Here is a 24,425-nt window from a genome sequence, read left to right on the forward strand (position 1 = left end):
AAAGAAAGAAAGCAAGCATAAAGAATTAAACACTGTTATCAATGAGAAGCTGAAGAAGGATAGCACTGTTCAGCTACTGGGGTAAAAAGCTAACTAACTTTTGTCCTGGATTTTTGTAAGAAGTACCTTTCCACATGCGTATTGCAATTCCTCTAGCTACATCCAACAAAATAACTCTGCCAAAATCATCTGTTACTGCTGCCAGTGTGTTACATGGAGACAGACATATACTTTCACCATGGCGTCTAGAATCTGGAAGCCCAAATCTGATATTTAAAAGAAAAAAGAAAGCAGAAATCAAAGTTCAATCTAGAAATAAATAAAAGAATAATGAAATACAGCAACAAAACAGACTGAATCTGATTTTACATTAATATAAAGAAATATGAATTTTGTATGGATTAATAGTTAAATTCATTAACTAATCACAACAGACATTTTATAATACAAAATACATAAGGAACTTTCTTCTATTATATAATAATACCTAAGTCTTATCTCAAAGATATTTGATACAGAATACCCACAACCTTATTTTTTCAGAGTATCAAGTACAACTATATCTTTCCTTGATTAAGCAATATGTCATATGAAACTACCCTGACAACCAATTAATTTTAGAATACTTTGCTCCTACACTCGCATCTTTGTCTATATTTTCTTATTTCTAATCTTTTCTCTTTCTTCTTCTCTAGATAGCATATCCTGCTGATATCAGTGTAACTGCCTGAAGCAAGAACTTTCCTTCTTCTAAATAGTTATCTGTATACTGTTCTTGGTCTATAATCAATCCTATTAGAACTGTGGGTAAAATAAAAGTAAGGAAGTACTGAGAAAGAACCAGAATAGCTCATTTTGAAAAAACTTCCTGAGACAAAGTACTCAGAAACTTTGTTACATCCATGCAGTGCATAAGGCCATTTGCCTTATTTCTTCATACTTGGGTGACTGGGGATGTGATATGTTAGATGGAAAAAACTCTAGAAGATAATCTTCAATACATTTTGAAGTGACGTGAAGTTGCTCAGTCGTGTCCGACTCTTTGCGACCCGGTGGACTGTAGCCCACCAGGCTCCTCCGTCCATGGGATTCTCCAGGCAAGAATACTGGAGTGGGTTGCCATTTCCTTCTCCAGGGGATCTTCCCGACCCAGGGATTGAACCCAGGTCTCCCGCATTGCGGGCAGACGCTTTAACCTCTGAGCCACCAGGGAAGCCCCAGTAGATAATTAGCTACATCTCTTCAGTTGAAGAACATCTAAAAAAAGGGATAGGTTTTTATTTCCCTTCATGGTGGTACTTTATATTGAGTAATAAAAAAGGATATAAAAACAGAATCAAGCAACACTCATGCCCTCTCCCTGCAAAACCTGACAAATCCACTAAATATCCCCCAGTACTGCTGGAACAAACAAGGAAGCATAAGCCAGCATTATTCAAGCATAATGCTTGAATATATGTGATCCCATTTTTACTTTTTTTTTTTAAGAAATCACTATGTCCTTTTTAAGGTTCTACAGCTTATCAATAAACTAAACTTTTTACTGAAAGAAGTTCAATAGCTATCAAAAACCCAATATTTCTACTGTACATCTAAGTGTACAGTGTTGTAAGCACACACCCAACACACACACACAAAATAAGCCATCTATTACATGATGGGGAGACAAGTGTCATTAAAACAGATAGGAACCACTCTTCTCATGAAGTTTACATTCTGGTAGAAAACATCAGTCTCACATTAATGACTCATAGGAGCTCCAAAGACTCAAGAAATCAATAAATCAGCTAAGCACATGGAAAGACCATACATTTAACAGTCCATTTCTAAAAATACTAAAATGCAAGAGCAGCACGACAGACTTGCCTTACAGCTAATGGGGTAGCTGGTTCCACCTTGGGTTTTTGCTTCTGGAAAGCTTCTTCTTCATGCTTGCTCTTCCAACCAAGCCAACCACTGAAAGAAAGAGCATTTAGACTAAAACCACGGATTCCAGTGTTTTAATGTGCAGACCATCCAAATACAAGTTAAAACTAAGTGAGATGAAAATTAGATTATTTAAACTGATGTCATTACCTGGCAGCATTAAATAAAGCGGAAGTGAGTTTACTTGCCACTGCAAGTGCAACGTGAGATAATAGTGGTTGCGTGCTTCCCTGAAAAACAGAACATTTGAAAGATGACAAATAAACAAAATACACTTTCTAAATGAGATGCACTTTAAAAAGGTAGGGGGTAGAAATATAAGCAGAAGTTTTAACTCTACAGTTGAAAAGTAAAATCACTAATAGTTTATAATCTTCATGATTTCCCTCTTTAAATTGTAGTCAATTAAAAAATCTAAACTAGGACATTGCTGCTGCTGCTGCTGCCAAGTCGCTTCAATCGTGTCTGACTCTGTGCGACCCCATAGACGGCAGCCCACCAGGCTCCCCCATCCCTGGGATTCTCCAGGCAAGAACACTGGAGTGGGTTGCCATTTCCTTCCCCAATGCATGAAAGTGAAAAGTGAAAGTGAAGTCGCTCAGGTTGTCTACTTGAAAGCTATACAGTCGTGTCCAACTCCTAGCGACCCCATGGACTGCAGTCTACCAGGCTCCTCCATCCATGGGATTTTCCAGGCAAGAGTACTGGAGTGGGGTGCCATTGCCTTCTCCGAAACTAGGACATTAAAATGGCCTTATTCTAACAGGGCTATTGATTTCTCATCCATACCGAACTAGCTCTTTTCCCTCTTTTTAAAATATTTTTTTCAGTCAGTTTTTATTTAGAAATACTTCATATTGTACAAAACTTATTTTAAATTTAAGTATAGCTGGTTTACAATGTTGTGTTAGTTTCAGGTATACAGCAAAGTGATTCGGTTTTATATATACACATACATTTCAGATTCTTTTCCATTACTGATTATTACAAGATACTGAATATAGCTCCCTGTGCTATATAGTAAATCCTTGTTGGTTACCTATTTTATATACTGGAGTGTATATCTATTCATCCCAAACTCCTAATTTATCCCCCCCCACCTATTTTTTAAAAATATATTTTTGTTAAAGTAAAAAGACTGTTTGGACAATTCTGAGAAGGGCGCTTTTTATGTTAGAAATCAGAGCTGCCAAGTCTAATACTGCCAAGTCTAAATCTCCCCAATTTTAGGGAGCAGTTTCACCACTTCATCAGCTATAGTTGGCAGCTCATTCTATCTTTACAATTCCTCATTTACTCAACTCCCTCATGGGCCAACATCACTAACAACTCTAAGCTTCTGACTAACTGCACCAATATTTTAAGACAACTCAACTAAGAATTCGGGGCATCAGAAACAAAGAAGGCTGCTTATTTTACATTGACTTTAGTACATTTTCAGTTAATCTAAAGAATTTAGAAGAAAGTGAGTTGAGACTAATTTCAGCTTATACTGAAACTTACAAATGTAAACTGCTTAATCTTTTTAAGGCTATTACCATATCCAATTTGTATATACGTTGAAAATCAAAATCAATGATGAAACACTTACCTCTAAAGCATAGAAGAAGCCTGTAAATGGACTGGACCCTACAGTGATATACTGAGACATGGCTGGTGGGCTGTTTTTAATTGCTGCATTATATCCACCGATATTGGAGGCAGTCTTCATTTGATCAAAAGGGGACAGAGTCATAATACCTAATGACAAAACAGCAACAATATGTAATTTTAATGCACTGAAATGACACTGTCATTTTAGATTACTAGATTTTTATTAGAACTCCATTCTAAAATGCTAACTGCTGAGTGTCATTTAATAGATAAAAGTCATTTTTCAAAGCTACAAGATCAATGCCATAAAACATCCATAAGATATTAAAATTGCCATCTACAATTCCTCTAAGCTATAAAATGTATAAAACAATTTAAGCATTAATTTTTTAAACAGATAAAAACTTCAAATGGTACAAGAAGTATAGAATCTACCAATATCTCCAGGTATAAGTATACTTTTTTGAGGTAACAACTGAAATATTTTCTTACATTGCTTTCCAGAAATGTAGGTACATAAATGACAGCACACCAAATCAACTGATGTGTGCCTTGTTTTTTAAATTTAATAAAATATCAAGGAGACATGCCTCATTCTTGGCAGTCACTCAGAGTATTCCACTGTGTGGTCATGCCATAATTGATCCGACCTTCTGATGGACATCTGAGTTGGTTCTCACTTTTACCACTACAAATAATGCTGCAATATATGACCTTGACAGATCTTTGTATACCTATGTATAAGCTCATCTGTATGGCAAGTCCTCATCAACAGAAGAGCAGGCTCAAAAGGGGATCTACATTTGTAAACAATTTTATTAAGTGCTGTGACACGGCATTCCACAGAGGCAGTGCTGCCTCACGTCCACACCAGAAAGGCAGTAGAGCACCTCTGCTCCCATATCCTCTCCCGAAGTGAAAACAAACCCTTTCAAACATCTGCTTTTTAGTCCAGAAATCCCCAGCCTTCCATAATGAAGAGTTACTGCTGATCTCCCCATGGCGCTAAGAGTAAATGTAGACAATGCTGAGGAGCAGTAGAGGAAAAGCCAACATCATTTAAATTCACCTGGGCGGGAGAGAGAGGAGGGGGCAAGTGAGCTTAGAGATCTAGAAAGTAAAGATCTGCTGCTAGATTTCGTCTCGGGTGATGTCTTCCAGCTCAGATGCTCCTGGTACATAAAGACAGCCGGTTCTGAACACAAACATACTGCAGAATGGAACAGGAGTTATTCTCATTTTCCTATGTATGTACTGCCTCTATTTTGAATGCACTGCTCCTGAAAGACAGTCCTGGGAAAGGAACTGCTTTTCAGGTGTTCATAAGTAAACGTCTTACTGGATTTAGGATTTAAAGTCATCAAATTTTAATCCTTACAAAAGTTGACCTATTCTGAAAGATTAGAATGCCTGTTCTGTGTTTATGAATGAATTCATGATTCAATATACAAAGTGTTTTTATGACATGATTAAATATGCTGACTGTACCAGCACAAAATCAAAGGCTGAATGGTATCACATATAAATTGAAATTTTAAGTTTCAAAATGCTTTCTCTTTGTACTCTACACACTATAGGTGTGTGATTTTGTTTTTTGAGTCACCAATTTTAGCATTATTTTTCACTGATTGAAGATAAATGAAAATATAACTTACAGTCCTTCTTTTTCTCTCCATATTCTTCCAATATAACCATATCTCAAATTTTAAATTAAATTCACATTCACCCTTCTCACTATAAAGAACTCTAAGCATTACTGCTGAGACGAGCTGCCTACTGTAATTACAATGCCTTAAATGCACATTTTTTTTTTCCTTCTGAATTTGTTACTACCTTGTCTTTTAGGGTTTTCCCTGAACATCTGAGGCCTTTCCACACTGTGAAACACCTTACAGTTCTTAATGTAAACTTCCGTAAGGTTAAAGTCACTGGATAATTCTCGAGGCCTGTATACTGGCTAAAGAAGGTCACTTTGATAAAATGGCATTTGAACAGACACCTGTTTGAAGTGAGGGAGAGAGCCATCTAACTAGCTGGGTAAAACTCCAGGCAGAAGGGACAACTGCAAAGGCTCCAAAGTGGGAGGACGCTTGGTGTAGCGGAGGATCAAAAGTAGATCAGCGTGGGGGAACACAGGGGTGAGAAAGGGGCAGTTCTGCAGGAGATACAAGGCCTTTGGGTTTTATGAGGAAGAAGATGGGAAGCCGCTGGAAGGTTGTGAGCAGAGAAGTGGCAAAAATATGAATCATATTCTACCAGGATCATGTTAGCTGCTACTGGGTAAAGACATTTTAGGACAAGAAGAAAGGCAGCAGAAAGACCAGTTAGGATTTTCACTTCCTCAGTAGCTCAGGCAAAAGGCAACGGTGGTGTGGCCTACCATGCCGACAATGACGGAGAGGAGACGTGGTCAGATCCAGATTTTCCGTGAGGGCAGCTGAGACAAAGGTGGACTGGATGAGGACCGGTGAGGAAAAAAAGAGAATCAAGGATGACTCAAAAGCTTGTGGTGCAAGCAAGAGGAGACAACAAGAGAGAAGCACAGAGGAGGACCAAGTTTGATGGGAGAAGTCAAGAATTAGGTTTGGGATATGTTAAGTTCGGATATCCCGGGGGAAGCGTTCACCAGGAGCTGGAAAATGAGTAAGAAGTTTAGTGAAGTCAGGACTGGAGTCAAAATGGAGATACTGTGAGCTGATTTCTTGTTCTTATGTTTCAGAGCTTTGAAAATAGGGGGTGGAAATAAATATTTATTCTTAAATGTACTCCGATGCAGCTTTCATTCTCACCATTCCACTTAAACTTCTAAGAATCAATGAATGTTGTCAAATCTCCCTTCTTGAATTCTGTAACGCATTCCACAGTTAACCATTCCCTCCCAAATTTATACTGATAATCTGGACCTCTTCCCTGACCTTTAGACTCATGTATCTGTCTACCTGGCATCTCCATTTGGAAGTCTGCATCAGAAGTTAACCTGTAAAAACCATAACCCTCCACTCGTTCACTCCTACCGCTTCCTTCTCCTATCCTCTTTTCAGCCACAGCCCGAACATTCACCCAGTTGCTCACACTTAAAAACTAAGAAATCTCTGATTCTTCCCTTTCTCTCTTTTCTAATATCCATCCCTTAGCAAGTGCCAACTACATCTCCAATCTGTTTACTCTCTAGCACCACTGCCTCCTCCTGAGACAAAATCCTCCTTCTCTCTTGTTCCAACAAACTCTTTGCTGGTCTCCTTGCTCTCATTTCATTCTCCTTCAGGTTTTGACCGCATGCCATCCCCTCTCCCCTCTAGACCAGGCCTCTGTCTCTGCTGCTTTCTCTCCCAGAATGCATATCCTACGTTCACACAGTGGCTGCTTCCCATCCTTCGTGTCTCAGGAGAGGCCTTTGCTCACCTGTGTACCTAGTCCCCTCCTTCCTTTACTTCTGTCATAACCCTCTGCTTATTTTCATGATGCTCACTAACATTTTGTTATTACCGTATTTATTCATTTGGTTTAATTGTTTCTCTTTTGTCTCCCCATCACAAGAATCTAAGCTTCATCAGGGCAGCGGTCCTGTCTGCCTTGTATTTCTAGCACCAAAACTAGTGTCTGGGACACAACAGGTATTCGTTCACTTCTTTGTTGAATGAGTTAATCAGACCTTTACATAAAGATGTACATGGAATAAAGCTCATGGCATGCCCCCTCTTTTTTATTTTTCCATTTTGTAGGCTGGGAGATAAATGAATAGAATAAAATTTTCTATCCAGTCATTTCTCCTAGCCTGTTTCAATGTTCCAAAGTTTAATTAACAGAACAAGGAAGTCACCTTGAACTGAACTCAACACTTTGGAGTTTTGCAACATTTCTGTGTTCATAAAAAGTAAAGATAAATGGAATGTCTACCAACAATGTGCTTATTACAGATTATAGGCAGACCTTGGAAATATCGCAGGTTCAATTCCAGACCATCAAAAGAAAGTATCGCAGCCAAGTGAGTAAATGAATATTTCGGTTCCCCAGTGCAAATAAAAATATGTTTATACTATACTGTAGCCTGTTAAGAGTACAATGGTATGGTGTCTTAAAAAACAATGAACATACCTTAATTTAAAAATACTTCATTGCTAAAAATTGCTAACCATCATCTCAGCCTTTAGTGACGCCTAATCTTGTCGCTGGTAGAGGAGTTTGAAATATTTCAAGAATTACCAAAATATGACATAGAAACATGAAGTGAGTAAATGCTTTTGGAAAAATAGCACCCAGAGATTTGCTTGACAAAGGGCTGCCACAAACCTACAATTTGTGAAAAATGTAGTATCTTCGAAGTGCAATAAAGCAAAGTGCAATAAAACAAGGTCTATCTGTATTCCATACAAGAAATGCCACAACACACAAATGAGCTCTGTGTTAGGTATCTTCAGTTCACCCCTCTGGATTCACACTCCTTCCTTCTCTCCCTCCCGGTGTGTGCATGTTATGAACCCAGACTCTGAGCTGGATTCAGACAATGGGAAGCCCCACCAGGAGGTCAAAGACAGAAAAGAAAATGAAGTCAGGATACGTATTTCCTTGGGACCATTGGCCAAAAACCACCCTGCTCTTAAGCTGCTGATTCTACTCATTATCTCGAATGAGTAGAATTTAGGCCTAGGAGGAGCTAACAGTTGCACTGCTAATGAGCCCTGAGACACTGGACTATCCAATTCAGTGTGGTTCTCCTATACTACGACTGTATAAGTAGTTTCTCAGCAAAACCTCATCCAGTTATCTTATTTTTTCTTTATCTTTTATGTGCTATTTGAAAACTCTAACAAGCATATAATATTAAACAGAAAAAATAGGAATATATTTAAAAATAACATTTCCTTCTTCTCTACCGCCATTTCTACTCTTAGGTCAGAAGCCCATCACTTCTTACTGAGATTATCATAGCTTTCTTACTGCACTTAAGTTTCTCGTCTTGACCCATTCAAGTGATTTTTCCAACAGGCTAAGTGATAGTACCATTTTCTTGTTCAGAATCTTTTAAGGACTCTCAACATGGTGATGAGAAAAATAAAACTTCCTGTGCACAGTATCCTAGGCCTTCACAATCTGGCTGCTCCTCACAGGCTGGCCTCACTCGGGCCAGTTGTCAGTTTCTCCTGCACACAACGCATTTCCACCGCCATGTGAACCTTGTTCGCTAAACTGCCTCCCTGATGCTTGCCCTCCTGGCCAAATCCCACTCATTCTTTCAATCTCAGATTGAGGTCAACCTCCAGTTCCCTGATTCCCTTGGGCTTCTCCTCTGCCCCCACCCCGGAGGAATAGGTCCACTTGCTGATTCTGACAACTGTCACATGCTGCTGCTGCTGCTACATCGCTTCAGTCGTGTCCGACTCTGTGCGACCCCATAGACCGGCAGGCCAACAGGCTCCGCCGTCCCTGGGATTCTCCAGGCAAGAACACTGGAGTGGGTTGCCATTTCCTTCCCCAATGCATGAAAGTGAAAAGTGAAAGTGAAGTCGCTCAGTCGTGTCCAACTATTAGCGACCCCATGGACTGCAGCCTACCAGGCTCCTCTGTCCATGGGATTTTCCAGGCAAGAATACCGGAGTGGGGTGCTACTGCCTTCTCCCTGTCACATGCTGTGATACTGTAATTGTTTTCACATGTTTCTCCCAACCAGCTACATGCATCCTGACAGCAGAAACCAAGTCTCTCCATCTCTGCATTCCTCACACCTAACATAACAAGCCTTCAAATACAGGTCACAAGAAGACATACGCTTTGCTCTATACTTTGTTGATCTAAATGTTACATTTTTAGAAGACTGATCTGGCAATTATATGAATCAAACTCATCTGTATAAAACTTAAGTCAAATAGTGGGTGATCCAAGACTGTACAGTAGGGACTTCCCTGATGGTCCAGTGGTTAAGATTTTGCCTTCCAATGCAAGGAGGTGCAGACCTCCCTGGTCAAGGGAGCTAAGATCCAACATGCCTCATGGCCAATAAACCAAAACATAAAACAGAAGCAATACTGTAACAAATTCAAAAAAGATTTTAAAAATGACTCATATTAAAAAACAATCTTATAAAAACAAAACAACAAAAAAACTGTACAGTACTGCTTATGCTAAGGGCATAATTACTAAAACCACTACCATTCCTTAAAGACATTAACTTCATCTCTAAGTCTAAACTACCCTCCAAATGTCTCACTGAAGACAATGATTTTCTTTTCACATGAGAATAAATGTTATTTGCTACGTTGTGACCAACTCTTTGCAACCCCACAGACTGCAGCCCACCAGACTCCTCTGTCCATGGGATTTCCCAGGCAAGAATACTAGAGTGGGTTGCCATTTCCTTTTCCAGGGGATCTTCCAGTATCCAGGGACCAAACCCATGTCTCCTGCATTGGCAGGTAGATTTTTTTTTAACCACTGAGCCATCAGGGAAGCCCTGAGAATAAATCTGCATTTCCAATAAATGAGATACTTCTATTAAAAAGTATAAGAAGTTCCAAAAGAACTGGAACTAGTAATGGCTTACCAATACTAGCATGATCAATAATTGTGTCAATATCTTGTAGACCCCATTTCTTATACGCTAATGGTGGTGGCTGGATGTTCTCATTGCCTGATGCTGCAGCTGTCAAAGATAAAAATTAGACAAACCAAACTTAAATATAATGGAGAAAATGAAGTTTTACCAAAAATCATTAAAAATATAATAACGACTTATTATTCTAAACTAATTAAAAATAAAGTAATATAAACCATGCATACAGTGAGATTTACTCACACGAAGACAATATACATAAAATACATATATTAAAAGACTAACCTGGCTGACATAAGAGATTCTGGAACACTTAAGGAATTAAAAAACACGACTAAAAACTCTAGACTACCATCAAAAATCAAGGTGAATTCAAACTGCAATTGAAGCCAAGTATGCAATTTCTCCCTCTTGAGAAAGACAGTGAATAAAATCCCTGAAGCAGCAACTAGTGTCTTAGTGAAACCTGATGGTACACCCCGCAGAAGCACACATGACAAAACAGAAGGATCTCAGATGCAAATAACTGAGACCAGGCTTGACAGAAAGATACGCTAACAGCGACAGCACTGCCAAGAAAATGAAGGAAATGCTGATCACCGACCATGGCATTTCCACCTAGGGAGAGAGGAATGAAAAGAAAAACAGCAGTTACACCTGGGGCCACAGGTTCATGCACAAGACCCCATGTGTCAGTACATTCTCAGGCTATGTATTAGAATACAGCTGGATTCTTGTCATTTATTCAGGAAGATGAAGAAAAGTACTCTGACAAAGGAAAACAGTAATCCTCTAAGCACTTCAGATTTGAAAGTAAGGCCAACCAGAGAGAGTTTTCCTATACTGTGAAATAAAAGTCACAACAATCTGTAGCTAAGTAATCAGATATTTAGAGCAACTTATAGTAAGAGGGCAGTAAATGGCTTACTTACTTGCTAGGAGATAAAATGGCTTTATGATCTCATACATAATAAAATAAATGGCAATTCAAAAGTAGTAAAAATGAAATGTCTAATGATACCAATTAAAGCATAACTATTTCTAGTTTATTTTACTGCAGAATTCTTATGCATAGAAAATTACAAAATTCTTAAACCTATAGAAAATTCTTATAGAAATTTCTATAGAAAATGACATATATATTAATGGTGACTATTTGAAATTTCTCCAAAATAAAAGACATTGAAACTTTACATGGACTAAATTTAAATAATTTAAAAGATTATGAAAATAGGTATAAAAATTCAAACAAATTCTGACTTTAGAGAAAAGCATGTACTACTAAAGAACCACCCAAGAAGATACTGATCATATATATCCACCTGTTGAAAAAACAGTGAAAACTGTTCTATTGCAATGTGAGATGCTGCATTCTCTCCCTGGAAGAAATTGCTTCTTCTGTGTCTTACAGTTTAGTTCTGGATTTATGAACAATCTTTATGAACTGGATAGCACATCTGAATTAAACTCTGCTTTATGGGAGCTAAATCATTTACAAGCTAAACTTTGCTCTTTTTAGGGCCATGAAGGCTCCTTTATTCTAAACCAGAAGAAAATGGGGTAAGTCAGCACCAACACTGGTATCTGCACTGACTTGGGGCTTTTTTACTTTTATTTTACTATCTTTAAAACTGGAATCTTAAAACTGATGGCGTGACTCTTACTGGCAGCATTTTTGCTTCTTATTGGAACAGAAAATAACAGTACATCTTGATTTTTAATGAAACACAATATCCTCAAATAGCCTCAGAGTTTAAACTAGGGGTAGGGAAGGTTAAAGTGCACGGTTCATGCCAAAGTCTGGAACTGACATAGTTGCCTACATAGATTATATTTAGGGCTCTTAAGTTTTTTCTGTTCAGAAGTATTTCAAGTTAGCTAAAAGCAGCTCACGCTGCCTGCCTGTTGAGTCCTGCCTAGTGTGAGGAAAACGCCCCCTGCACACACTCCGCTTTCTTCGCCCCAGAGAGTGGAAGCAAGGCAGAATCACTTGATTTTACTATGCTGGCCCAAGTGGCACTCATTTAGTGAGAAATCTGGTTCCTCAGTGAGACACAACTGAATTCTCTATCCCAGTGCTGAACTTCTCTCTTAACTGGCCAAGACATATTGCTGAATTAGTAAAAAAAAAAGCCAACCATTCAGCTGGCAACACGAGAGCTGAAGATCTAGTCCTCTCCTTTATCTTACTAATTAAGCAATCTACTGTGCTTAGTCGCTCAGTCATGTTCAACTCTCTGCAACCTCATGGACTGTAGCCTATCAGGCTCCTCTGTCCATGGGGATTCTCCAGGCAAGAACATTGGAGTGGGTTGCCTTGCTCTCCTCCAGGGGATCTTCCCAACCCAGGGATCAAACCCAGGTCTCCTGCACTGCAGGTGGATTCTTTACCATCTGAGCCGCCAGGGAAGCAATCTACTACACTCTCATTTCTATAGTAGTGTGTTTTTTTTTTTTTTTTTCCTTCTCTTTAGAACTAGTTCAGAAGCCCTTTTTAATTTAGAAGACATATTTTTCTAAGTAGATTAAATTAAATAAGACAAATATCACCACAAGTTAGCTATTTCTTGCCCCAAATTACCTTTTGCTACCTGATTTCGACAAGCACGAAGAGACTGAAAAAGGCTAAATCCATCAATAGTCACAATGGCAGCTGGATATAATATACTCAACTCTTCATTCTGTTAAAGGAATAAGAAAGAAGAAAATATTTCCATTATTGCCAAATAAGCATATCTATGTTTCTGTTATAGCTGAATATCACGATTAATGTAAAATAAAGGAATACTATAACTAAACAACCATCAAACACCCAACACACAAGACAATAGCAGGCAGAGGAACAGTAAAAAACAAATAGACTTTTTTTTGAATGCCTTTTGGTCAAGGACTTAAAATTCTTCTCAAATATGAGCCTTTGTACATGGTGAATATTTTCAGGATAGACAAAGGGAGTAACCCAAAAAAGTACAAGTTTCATAAAAGTGAAATTTAGTCACTACATGGATGCAAACAACACATAAAAGTAAAAAGAAGAGAAAAACTCACCTGAAATCCCAGACGTATTTCAGTATATAGGGTCATACATAATCACACACTTTTGTACAAGACTATACCATATACAGTATTCTATAACAGGTTTTTCCTTATTCAGTAATATATCAATGATATTCTTCCATTTCAGTAAGTGAGCAAATCAACTTTTGTTGTGGCGATGCTGTATTGCATCATATGTGCCAAAATTTCAATTACTGATGGACTTTAGTTTGGTCTGCTGATTCCAGTCTCCCTCTTTACCATCCACACTCCACAGCTGGAGTGATCTTCCTGAGACACAGCAGAACAAACTACTCTCCTGATTAAATCTCTCCACTGGCTCCCTTCTGCACTTAGAATAAAACCTGAACTCTACCCAAGCTTCAAGATGGGGCCTCTCCCTCCAACATCATCTCACCCCTCTCCCCCTGCACCCTGAACACAGAGGTCATTGCACCTTCACCTCCCAAGTCACTGCCTGCCTTTCTTTAGATCACTCAGGTCTTGGCACAAATGTGGTTGCTCTGAAAGGCTACTCCTGAGTCTGTCTCAAACATCAACTCCATTTCCTTGTCTCATTTCAATCTCATCAACATGATTACTTCCCTCACAGAACCTATCAGAGGCTGGAAACATCCTGAAAAATCTCCAGCTGTTCATCATTGGTTACCCTCCGTCACCTCCAAACTGTAGGCTCCACAAAAGCAGAAACCTTGCATGTCTGGTTCAAAAATGGATTCTCAGTGATTACAACTAGGCTGGGTACATAACGGGCAGTAAATAAATGTTTATGAATGAATGAAATATTTTCATTATTACGAACATCACTGCAGTAAACATTCTTTTGTATATATCTTTTCACATCACTTTGATCTAAATTCCTTCAGGGAGGTCTGTTGGGTCACAGAGCATTCACAATTTTCATTTTCATTCATATTATTAAACTATCTCAAGGAAGTACCTATCCGTTTATAATTCCACCGACAATACATGACAGTGCCTGATTCTCCCTCTGTCACCAAGTTTTGTTAATCTTCACCTTTGCCAGTCTGAAAGGTGAAAACTTATCCAAATGTAGCTGCTTATAATTCTGAGATTATCAGTATCATTCACAAGTTTATCATATGCTGTCGATCAGTTATATTTCTTCTTTGGAGAACTGCCTTGTCCTTTTTTTCTACTAGACTGTTGGGGTGTTTCCATTTTTAAACAACATTTCTGTGGGCCACAAGGGGTGGGAGCTGATGTTGGGGTTCACATGACACTTTGACAATGCCTAGCTTACGCAGTCCACCGAGCATGGCAGTGGGGGAGAGGTCCCTGACAGGGAAGAGCTAACCACCAGCTAGCCAAGTATCTCCAAAACAAGACTGTTTTCCTGAAAAAGATACTCTTATAAACACCAATGTCCAAAAGCTGCAGAAATTGAGCTAAATGATAGGGATCTCTGTGCAAAAACCACAGAAGAGGTTTCTTTGGCATTCCAGAAAAACATCTCCCTTTAGAATCTTCTCCTGCAATGACCAGTCGTCCCACCTACTATACTCACTGCCCCCAGTTCTGAATTACAAGGAAATCTGCTCTTGTGATCTTTAATAGATGTGGGAGTGCACTAAAGATGCAGCAAATAGATATTTCTGATATACAAACTGATATATATTGGAACGAAAGATGCTTATGTAAAATACAGAGTAACAACAAAGACTTCCCTCCATGTGTTTAATAAATATTTTTCAGTGAAAAGATTTTGACTCACAAAAGCAAAGAGCAAGTATTTAAATGTGAGTTATATTTTTCCACCAGCTCTAAACACAGATTATTACAAACACAGTCAAGTTTAAAGTATTTAAAGAACCTTCATCTTCCAGGGAATTTGTTTTTTTTTTTTTTAAATGGCTCTTGAGAGGCAGCTTCAATAAACAGATCACCGTCTTGGATTTCCAACAGTTCCTTGTTTGTTTCCTGCAATAGTTCCATTTTCTCCCAACTCCTTACGATCAGCATTGTAACTTAAGTCTTCAGCTTTCAGTTTCATTTTCCTATAATGGGTCCTGGGAAGAGTTCGTTCAGTATCTGTGACTTCAGTCATCATCTTCAATCTAGTCTTTGTACCTCTAGGGTAGTTCTGTATCACTACAGGCATGATGGCATTTCATTTTATTTCCTACTATCACCTCAAACATGTACAAAATCAAATGCCTCAATGCAGGAGATCTTAGAGCCAACTCATTTTCTCTTTAAATTTGACACCTTGGGACTTTCTTGGTGGTAGTGATTAAGAATCTGCCTTGCAATGCAGGGGATGCAGGTTCAACCCCTGGTAGGGGAACTAAGATCCCACATGTAGTGGAGCAACTAAGCCCAGACGCTGCAAACCCTGAGCCTGAGCACCACAACTAGAGAGTCTGTGTGCCACAGCCAAAGATCGCACATGCCATCACTAACACCAGATGCAGCCAAAAAAAAATTCAGCATCTCGATACAGTACCCCGTCCTGTCAAATGTTCCTCCCTTTTCCCACAGCCATTCCAGTCCTGGCTCGCAGCACTGCATTCTATTACTGATAACTGAAAAAACAGGATAACTAGCCTCCCTGATTCCAGATTCTCACAAGTCCAATTCATCCAGAACAAGGTCCTTCAAGATCCCTTTGATGATACTACTTCCTTCTCATATCTCTGCTAAGTCACTTCAGTCGTGTCCGACTCTGTGCGACCCCACAGACGGCAGCCCACCAGGCTCCCCCGTCCCTGGGATTCTCCAGGCAAGAACACTGGAGTGGGTTGCCATTTCCTTCTCCAATGCATGAAAGTGAAAAAATAAAGTGAAGTCGCTCAGTCGTGTCCGACTCCCAGCAACCCCATGGACTGCAGCCCACCAGGCCCCTCCGTCCATGGGATTTTCCAGGCAAGAGTACTGGAGTGGGTTGCCATATCTCTAGTAGCTTCTAAATCTTCTGAAGCAATTCTGATTTTCGCTTCACTTTCAAATTTATGAAAACAATCTGGTCACTCAGACTATTGGACAGTTTCTCAGTTTCTAACACAGTTGCTGTCTCACAGTTCCATGTTTGAATCTTTCCTGATTTTTTTCCTAACTACCTAAAATATTTTCCCTTCTTTTCTAAGTTCTATACCCATTTTCAAGGCTTAATTCAAACTCTACCTCCTCAATGAAATTTTCCTTTATTACCCTAGTCCTAATTGAGCTCCCTCATCTCTAGATTTGCACAGAAGTTATTCTGTTCATGTAAATTAGCAACTCATAAGGTAATGCTTAATACTACTGATTAACTCAATCACCAGTATGAACAGATATTAGTCTATTCTTACTGGTTAAATTTCACTCCAGTCTATCACACAATTTACGTCCACAAAGGAACACAATATACATTCATCTGCTTACTTCAAACCTCTTGGAAGCCGGACAGCACCAAGAGAGAAGGCATATTATATAGTTTTGATGATGTACCACACAAGATGTGCTGAACAAGAGCATATTAGTTCATGTGCCTCTACAATTACTGTAGACACAATCAAAATTTTTGACTGTGAGACAACCAAAATCTCACACAGCACCTAGGAAGAAGTGAAAACTGTGGAGTGCCTTAGACACTCAATAGTATTTTCTCTATCAAAATTTTCAATGAATATAAAATATTTTCCACAGTAAATAAAAACTGAATAACCCCTTTTCTGAGAAATAGATTAGTGCAATATAGTAGCACTATTAACTCTGTTGTTAATAGTGCTAAATCTTTTACTCTACATACTTTTAACACCTACGTCCAAATAAAAAAGATATAAGGTTATATAAAGCCAAGGTTATATAAAGCCATTTTTACCTTAAGTCACTATTAAGTTCTAAAAATGAGAAAATCTTTTGGTTTCCAACTTAAGTGTTTTATTTTACTGTAGAGCAAAGCACACGAAATTTCAGTAAGTAAAAGCAAGACTGGTGTTCCTTACTCAGCTATGAATAGCTTCTATTTCTAAAGTCTGACAGCAGAGCTCACTGTGCCACGAGAAGATACCTTAAAGTTTCCACCCAACAAGAAGGAAGAAACCACTTCAGAGTAAAGCCACTGTCCCTCTGGACACAATCTCTTACGCTACCTGCTCAGTCACACCAGGATGTCGTGGGATTTCGTAGGTCCTGCATTTGAGCTGAAGCACTGAGTCCTCGTTCAGGAGCTGAGCGAGCAGCAGCACGCCGTTCTAGGAGGAAGCACAGAGACGAGCCCTGCTTGTTTTCTTACCAATATACCTGAACAGGTGAGGCTGGGCAAAGAGCGGCATTTCCCCCACAGGTTTTCCACGGATGCCAGGTGGTCAGTCTGCAGAAGAACATGGCTTCTCTTCTCTATAGTTTACAGCAGAACTTTCTACCACCATACCTCCCCTGTCCCAGCCTTCACCCCCATAAGTAATAACTACACATTCAAGTGGCAGGGAGTGAGTCACAAAGGAGTGTGATGGGAATGCGGAACCAGGTTTTCCAGTCAAATGGTGCCTTTCAACTGCGTAATGTTCAACTCACCTCTGTGTAGAAGCGTACGTAACCCGAAGTAAAGCCCACCACAATGCAGGTCCAGTCTGGACGTCCAGTGGAACTCCTGTTACAAACAAAATCAATGATCTTAAGAGTTCATACATCAAACCAAAAAAAAAAAAGCCTCACTTGACTCACTTATCCTTACCTCTTCTGGCTTGCTAGTGGGATGCACAGAGCACTGGTTACACATTCCCTAAAAACAAAGACAAAATCATATGTTTACCCAATCAATTTATCAATGTCTTTTCTATCTCTATGTTTGGATGTTAAAGGACAATTAAGTGGAAGATGAGTTCTGTGGACCAGTTGTATCCAATACATAAATTTAAAAAATGAGCAAAACTCCACCATAAGGAGGGTAATAAAACCCATTCACATAAAAGCTAACGTCACATTCACTCGAGGTTAATAAAAAAAACAGTATTTTTCATTCTGTATTGTCATGAAAAGCATAAAAGTAAAAAAAGCAAACCTTTACCGTATACAACTGATTATACACAAAAGTAAGAAAACATCAAGGGATCACCAAGCAGTCATTTCCCACTGTTCCCTTCTCCTCCACATAAGTGAAGAACTTGGGCAGAAGGTGGGAGGAACTGGCAATCACATAACAGGCAGACTGCATTTCTGTTGAGAACATGATTCTGGAGACTTGCCATATTTCAACTGGCTGGCTTCTTTTTCTTTTTATATTTTGCAGAAATTGCTGCTGATAACCTATTTCTAAGCACCTGATGAGCTGGATGGTCCCTAAAAGATTTTTTTTTTCTGACATGCAGATTTGAGAAAAATTTGTCCCACGCACAGAGACAAGCCTCAAAATTAAAACAATGCCTACTGACTTCTTCCTTAAACTGTCAAAACTCAGGACCATCACCAGTTTATTCAACAAAGTATAAATCCTCTTCCCCATATATCAAACTAGACACCAAACAAAATGAATCTTTTTGGTTGTTTGTTGTCTCTAGGTAACTGAAAACATTAAAGTAACACACTAGCATAAGTGGGTGAGGCTCTTGACAGCCTCGGGCCCTCCTGTCATGCCTGCATGCTTAGTCATGTCTGACTCTTTGTGACCCTTTGGGCTGTAGCCTGCCAGGCTCCTCCGTTCATGGGGTTTTCCAGGCAAGAATACTGCAGTGGGCTACCATTTCCTTCTCCAGGGGATCTTCCCAACCCAGGGATTGAACCCAAATCTGTGTTTCCTGCATTGGAGGTGGATTCTTTACCCACTGAGCGATCCGGGAAGCCCTAAAGTAACTGAACCTTGCATGTGCATTTCTGACAGAAATTAAAAGTCTTCTAAATGCTTAGACTAAATGACTCAAGGAGAAATAGCATTTATTTTGACAAGAGTAGAAAATAATTCACCGAGTCTCTACAGAGTGTCAGGCATGTACTATGGATTTCTATTTGATTGTCTTTTATCTGAATTTAAAGTCTAAAGAACCTTATTCATTCCAACTAGATAACTTTCAGTCATAAAAATTTAACTGAAAACAATTTTTGGCTGCAGGTTCCAGGCTAGCAGCTCCATCACAGAACCATGCTAGAAATCTGGTTTTAAAACTCTAACCAGGTAGGTAAGAAACTTGAATTTACTAACTTGCATTTCTTAAGTATTTATGAGTTTTAACACTTAATGTAGCACTGTCCCCTTTAAGTACAAGCTCAGTGCTAACAAAGCAGAGAGGACCATGGCAGCCCTTGACGTTTTGGCTGAATAAAATTAACAATGAGGGACTTCCCTGGTGGTCCAGAAGTTAAAAGTGCATACTTCCACTGCAGGAGACACAAGTTTGATCCTTGGTTGGGCAACTAAGATCTCATATGCCATGTGGTATGCTTAAAAAAAAAAAAAAGAGAGATAATAATAACAGAGAGCTAAGGAAAAGATTGTTCGTGGGGTTCTCAAGGCAAGAATACTGGAGTGGTTTGCCATTCCCTTCTCCAGGGGACCACATGTTGTCATGGGGTCGCAAAGAATCTGACACGACTGAGTGACTGAACTAAAGGAAAAGACAAAATATAGACAGGATATTATGGAGTTCTCTCTGAACTCTCCTGTAAATCCTCTCCAAACGCAAGGGTTGTTTTTTTTTTGGTTCTTTGATTAATAATTACATGGTTAATAAAATTAAAGTTTACTGCCCAAATCATGCTCTACAATCTCTAAAGCTGCAATGAACATACATTTAATCAACATTCCAAATGACGAAACGTCTTAGCAGACTGATATACAAGTCAAACAATTTCACATATACATTTAACATATGGAGAGACAAAAAGAACTAACTGGTCCCTACCCTTCTTCAACACTTAAAGAACCACTCCAACCAACAGCAAACTGCATTTCTTCCTTCCCTTTATCACTATGTTTCCATTTTGCTGAAAAAAAAAAAAAAAAAATCATCACACAAAATAACTTTAATTACAGCATACTAAAACAGAATTTATTAATTTCATTATTTTACTTTAGAATGATAGGTGCAGAATTTAATAGTTCTATATTAACTTATGTAGGTCTTTCTATAAGTAAATATAAGATAAAGTTTAAAAATTTTTATAAGATTGTTACAAAACTCTTTAGTCTCTCTTCCAATGCAATCCATATAATAAAGTTATTAATTCTATGTATTACCCCATCATTTTTATTTATAAAACTTTTATCTTCAATTGGCAAAGAAAAATTTTCTAATAGATTTATGCTATTGGAGAGCAAATCTGCTTAATAGCGCAACTCCGTACCCATTTAATACAAGACCTTATTTTGATCAGTGAGGTTTTCCACCTTCTATATATAGCCAAACTTTAATCTTCAACAAAAATTGTAAGCTAAGCTTATACCCCAAAAAGGAAACAAGAGTACTGTGAGCTTTCAAATTAGAGTTGAAAGTCACCCAATTCACATTATTGCTGAGAAGGGGGCAGTGGCCTTTTTAGCTCTAACTGCCCCTTGTGAGAATTGGGCAATGCCCAAAACTGCTTCTGAAGTGCCAGACAGAGACAGCTAGAGTATCTGCAGCCAAAATTGAAAGACAGAGAGGAAAGAAACAGAAGAGAAAGGAAAAGAAAGGGGAAGAGAAAGAAACAAAAGAGAATCAAAAGTGCTGTGCAACATATCAAGCTATCAAATGCTACCATATAATGGAGAAGTAACACTTTTTCTTTCTACCTAATTCATTTTCTATTCTATGCATTAAAATAAATGAAAATTATAGAGTACTTACGCACTAGAAATACAGCTTTTTGTTCCCGAGCTATAACCATAAGATCATTGGTTGGAGATAATGATAAAATACAATCTTGAAGCCAGCAAGTTTTTTGTGGTTTGCAAGTATTTCCTTCTTCTTCCTGTGAGTAAAACTACAATTACTTCCATGGAAAAATATCAAGAACAGTTCAACTCACCACGTCCACCTTGAGAAGCAACGGAAAAGAAACCTTCCCAATTCTTTTATAGTCTCAATAATATTTGTTACCAAAACATGTCAAAGATGACCAATAAAAAAATACTCACCACAAGCAGATCTCAATTTTGAAAATTCATGTAAAAATTTTAAATAAAACAGATAGCAAGACATTAAAAGAATCTCACATAGGGATCATTCCAGGAATGATTTAGTTAGGAAATCTGGTAACTAATCCTACTTGAGACAGATAGCTAGGGCATCTGCAGCTAGACAGCAAAGAAAATATTACCTGGCACTTATGGCCTGTAAAGTGTAACATTTCTTTTTATGTGATCTGAAAGGTGTTTTATTTTTTTCAACTGAATATGTACTTACTATATAGGTAAATTCCTATGGTTAAAAATTCACAGATCCAAAAAGGTCTTTGCAAAGTCTGACAATTCCTGTGTCCCAGCCACCCTGCTGTTCACTCTGGAGACAGCAGTGCGACTGTATCTCATGTGTATTTCCAGAGACACCATGCACATAGGCAAATATAATTAACTACCCCTTTCCCCTTTCCTGACACAAATGGTAGCATGCTACATACATACTTCTATATTTTTTTTCTCTTAACATATACCTTAGATTTCACTCTACCTAAAGTTCCTAAATTTTTTAATGGCTGTAGCGCATTCCATTGTAGAAACACCCCAGCCCCCACTGATTGACATTTGTGTTGTTCACAGTCTTTTGCTGCTACAAATGATGCTACAATGAATAATTTTATACATTTATCAGTTTATGTGGGAGGATGCCAGTAGGATAAGTTCCTAGTCAAAGGGAATGTGTGTTAGTAAATTTGCTAGCTATGCCCAAATTGTGCTCTGCAGAAGTTGTGTTAACTTATAATCTAACCCAGCAAGTTTTGAAAGTGCTTGCTTCCTCAGGGACTCTTCAAAAGCGCTTTAACTCTGATTTTTGTCCAACTAGCACATAAAAAGTAGTATCTTAGTCTACAGCATTGCTCTTATGAGTGAGAATGGGTATTTTTTCATATGCTGAAGAGACTTTTCTATGAACAGTATATTGTTCCTTTCCTTTGCAGACCCCCTGTTGGGTTGCTGATCTTTCTCTAATTGATTTGTATATACCTTTTTTTACATAAAGCATTTATTTTTCCTGATAACATTGTATTGCTTATTGGAGATTTATTTTGTTTTATTCAAAACACAGAAAATAGAAGGGGAAAATCACCCACAATTGGGACACCACTGAATTTTCATACTATCATCCTAATGGCTATAGAAGGTTCTTTTCCTTAGAAACTGCCTAACTATTCTGCTATTTAGGTGCATGTTTTGACATTATTTAAAAAAATGCTACAACAAAACCTTTACATACCTTTCCCTTCTTTCGTTTTCTACTTAGCATTTTTACATACAAAGAAAATTGGCCCTTTGAACAAAAGCTTTCCCCAGTTCATGTCATAGCTTAGTTTTCTTCATGCAGAATTTTAAAATTTTATGTCTTAAAATTACTGATCTATTTATATTTACTCTCTTATAGCTCCTTATAGCTCCTAGGTTTTATGTCATTTGATCTTCCACCTTACTCAACCCTACCCGACAGCTTTTGGATTGAATTAACCAAGATGAGAGGGAAGAGGGGGGGAAGAGATGCAGAATGCTGGCATTAAAAAAAAAAAAAAAAAATTATGGTTTTTAAAGCTTTAGGACTTCTCTGGTAGCTCAGATGGTAAAGAATCCCCCTGCAATGTGGGAGACCTCGGTTCTACCCCTGGGTTGGGAAGATCTCCTGGAGAAGGGATGGGCAACCCACTCCAGTATTCTTGCCTGGAGAATTCTGTGGAGAGAGGAGCCTTGTGGGCTATAGTCCATGGGGTCGCAAAAAGACATGATTGCGTGACTACCACAAACAATAAGAATATATTGCTAGTACAATGAAATTTAAAGGATTTTAAAAACAGAAAATCATCCTAATCAGAAATATTATGGCAGTATTTCTAGGAAAGATAAATATTTCTTGCTGTGATACTATCAAAGAAATGTTTAAAACAGAAATAAAATACGGATTATAAGAAACCCTTAGGAAAATCTCCAAGTAAGTCTGAAACCTCTGGAATAGACATCGAATTATTTTTCCTTCTCAATGGAACACTGAGGAATCAACCATATTCCTCTTTCTTCTGCAAGGTACGCTAAAGAGGTTGCACTCACTCCCAAAAGATAGGGAGAAGAGTCATACTGGCACGATCCCTTATTTTAGTAAAGCTACAATTTTTAGGACTTTTGTTATCTAGTCTGTTGTTTTTAATGTGTATTTTTCTACATATAAGCCAGGGAGAAAATTATTCCCTAAAAAGTGAAAGTTATAAGGTAAAAGTTGAGTTGTAATTCACTTCTCCCCTGACCCACAATCTCCACCCGAGTGCACAGTCTCTGTTTGGCCGGCACGCACCCAGGACTCCTCACAGCGCCTTGGCCGCCGAGGGCATCACTGCCCTATGGTTTCCTCTACTTCAATGAGATCCAATTACACTAACTGACGTTCAGGAGTTTTCAAGGGAAAACATCCTTCAGAAAGAAGAATCAAAGCAGGGAGAGTGATACAGGGTTATTATTTAAGTGTTCTGTTTGATAAGAAATTAAGAGTATCTAAACTCTTTGACTGCTCTATAAAATTTCCATCTCATTGTAATAGAAAAGAAATCCAAACAATGTTCCAGAATAGGGATAATACAGCTCTACTTTTGGCAAGCTCTATAAAAAAATTTTTTTTTAAATAATAGAACATCTATACAAATGGGTTCCTTCCTTTTATCATACTTCCAAAATTTTGTTCAAACAGTAAACTCCAAAAAGTTTGTAAAAATTACTTTTCAACAAAGAGTATTATTCCTGTTTTTATCCTGTTTTCAAAATACTGTCACTAGTAAGGATGAGAGCTGTGTTTACATTTGCCCAAAAGACAAAGAGTTTAAGAAATTCAAAGATGGAAGGCATTTAAAGACTAACTGGCCCACACCTCATTCTACAATAAAGATAAAAGTCTTGGGATGGTTAAAAATATGTACTCCCTGCCACACAATCAGCATCTGAGGCCAGAGGACAACCACTCTCATCTTGGTGGGTGACTGCAACAGGTCTTTAAGAAGCCTTAGGATTTGACGCCCGGAGAAGGAAATGGCACCCACTCCAGTACTCTTGACTGGAAAATCCCATGGACGGAGGAGCCTGGTAGGCTGCAGTCCATGGGGTTTCGAAGAGTCAGACACGACTGAGCAACTTCACTTTCACTTTTCACTTTGATGCATTGGAGAAGGAAATGGCAACCCACTCCAGTGTTCTTTCCTG

The 24,425-nt window shown here is 38.5% G+C and overlaps 1 protein-coding gene and 1 non-coding gene across 2 annotated transcripts in view; both read right to left on the bottom strand.

Annotated features, from left to right (window-relative positions):
- The window catches only part of RAB3GAP2 (RAB3 GTPase activating non-catalytic protein subunit 2), a 104,065-nt gene that overhangs the window by 43,273 nt on the left and 36,367 nt on the right, over positions 1-24,425 (bottom strand). Inside the window, exons 3-13 of the mRNA XM_027564471.1 lie at positions 20,887-21,010; positions 19,963-20,044; positions 17,802-17,849; positions 17,642-17,717; positions 17,218-17,319; positions 12,648-12,747; positions 10,058-10,156; positions 3,518-3,666; positions 2,077-2,156; positions 1,867-1,956; positions 127-266 (exon numbers count right to left, since the gene is read on the bottom strand). Of these exons, the coding sequence (XP_027420272.1) occupies positions 127-266; positions 1,867-1,956; positions 2,077-2,156; positions 3,518-3,666; positions 10,058-10,156; positions 12,648-12,747; positions 17,218-17,319; positions 17,642-17,717; positions 17,802-17,849; positions 19,963-20,044; positions 20,887-21,010 (1,090 nt within the window). The remainder of the gene's footprint in view (positions 1-126; positions 267-1,866; positions 1,957-2,076; positions 2,157-3,517; positions 3,667-10,057; positions 10,157-12,647; positions 12,748-17,217; positions 17,320-17,641; positions 17,718-17,801; positions 17,850-19,962; positions 20,045-20,886; positions 21,011-24,425) is intronic.
- On the bottom strand, positions 7,234-7,365 carry LOC113907091. Its single transcript, XR_003515085.1, has one exon. It is a non-coding gene; the product is annotated as a small nucleolar RNA SNORA36 family (small nucleolar RNA).

The sequence above is a fragment of the Bos indicus x Bos taurus genome, chromosome 16, assembly GCF_003369695.1.
Source record: "Bos indicus x Bos taurus breed Angus x Brahman F1 hybrid chromosome 16, Bos_hybrid_MaternalHap_v2.0, whole genome shotgun sequence".
NCBI lineage: Eukaryota > Metazoa > Chordata > Mammalia > Artiodactyla > Bovidae > Bos > Bos indicus x Bos taurus.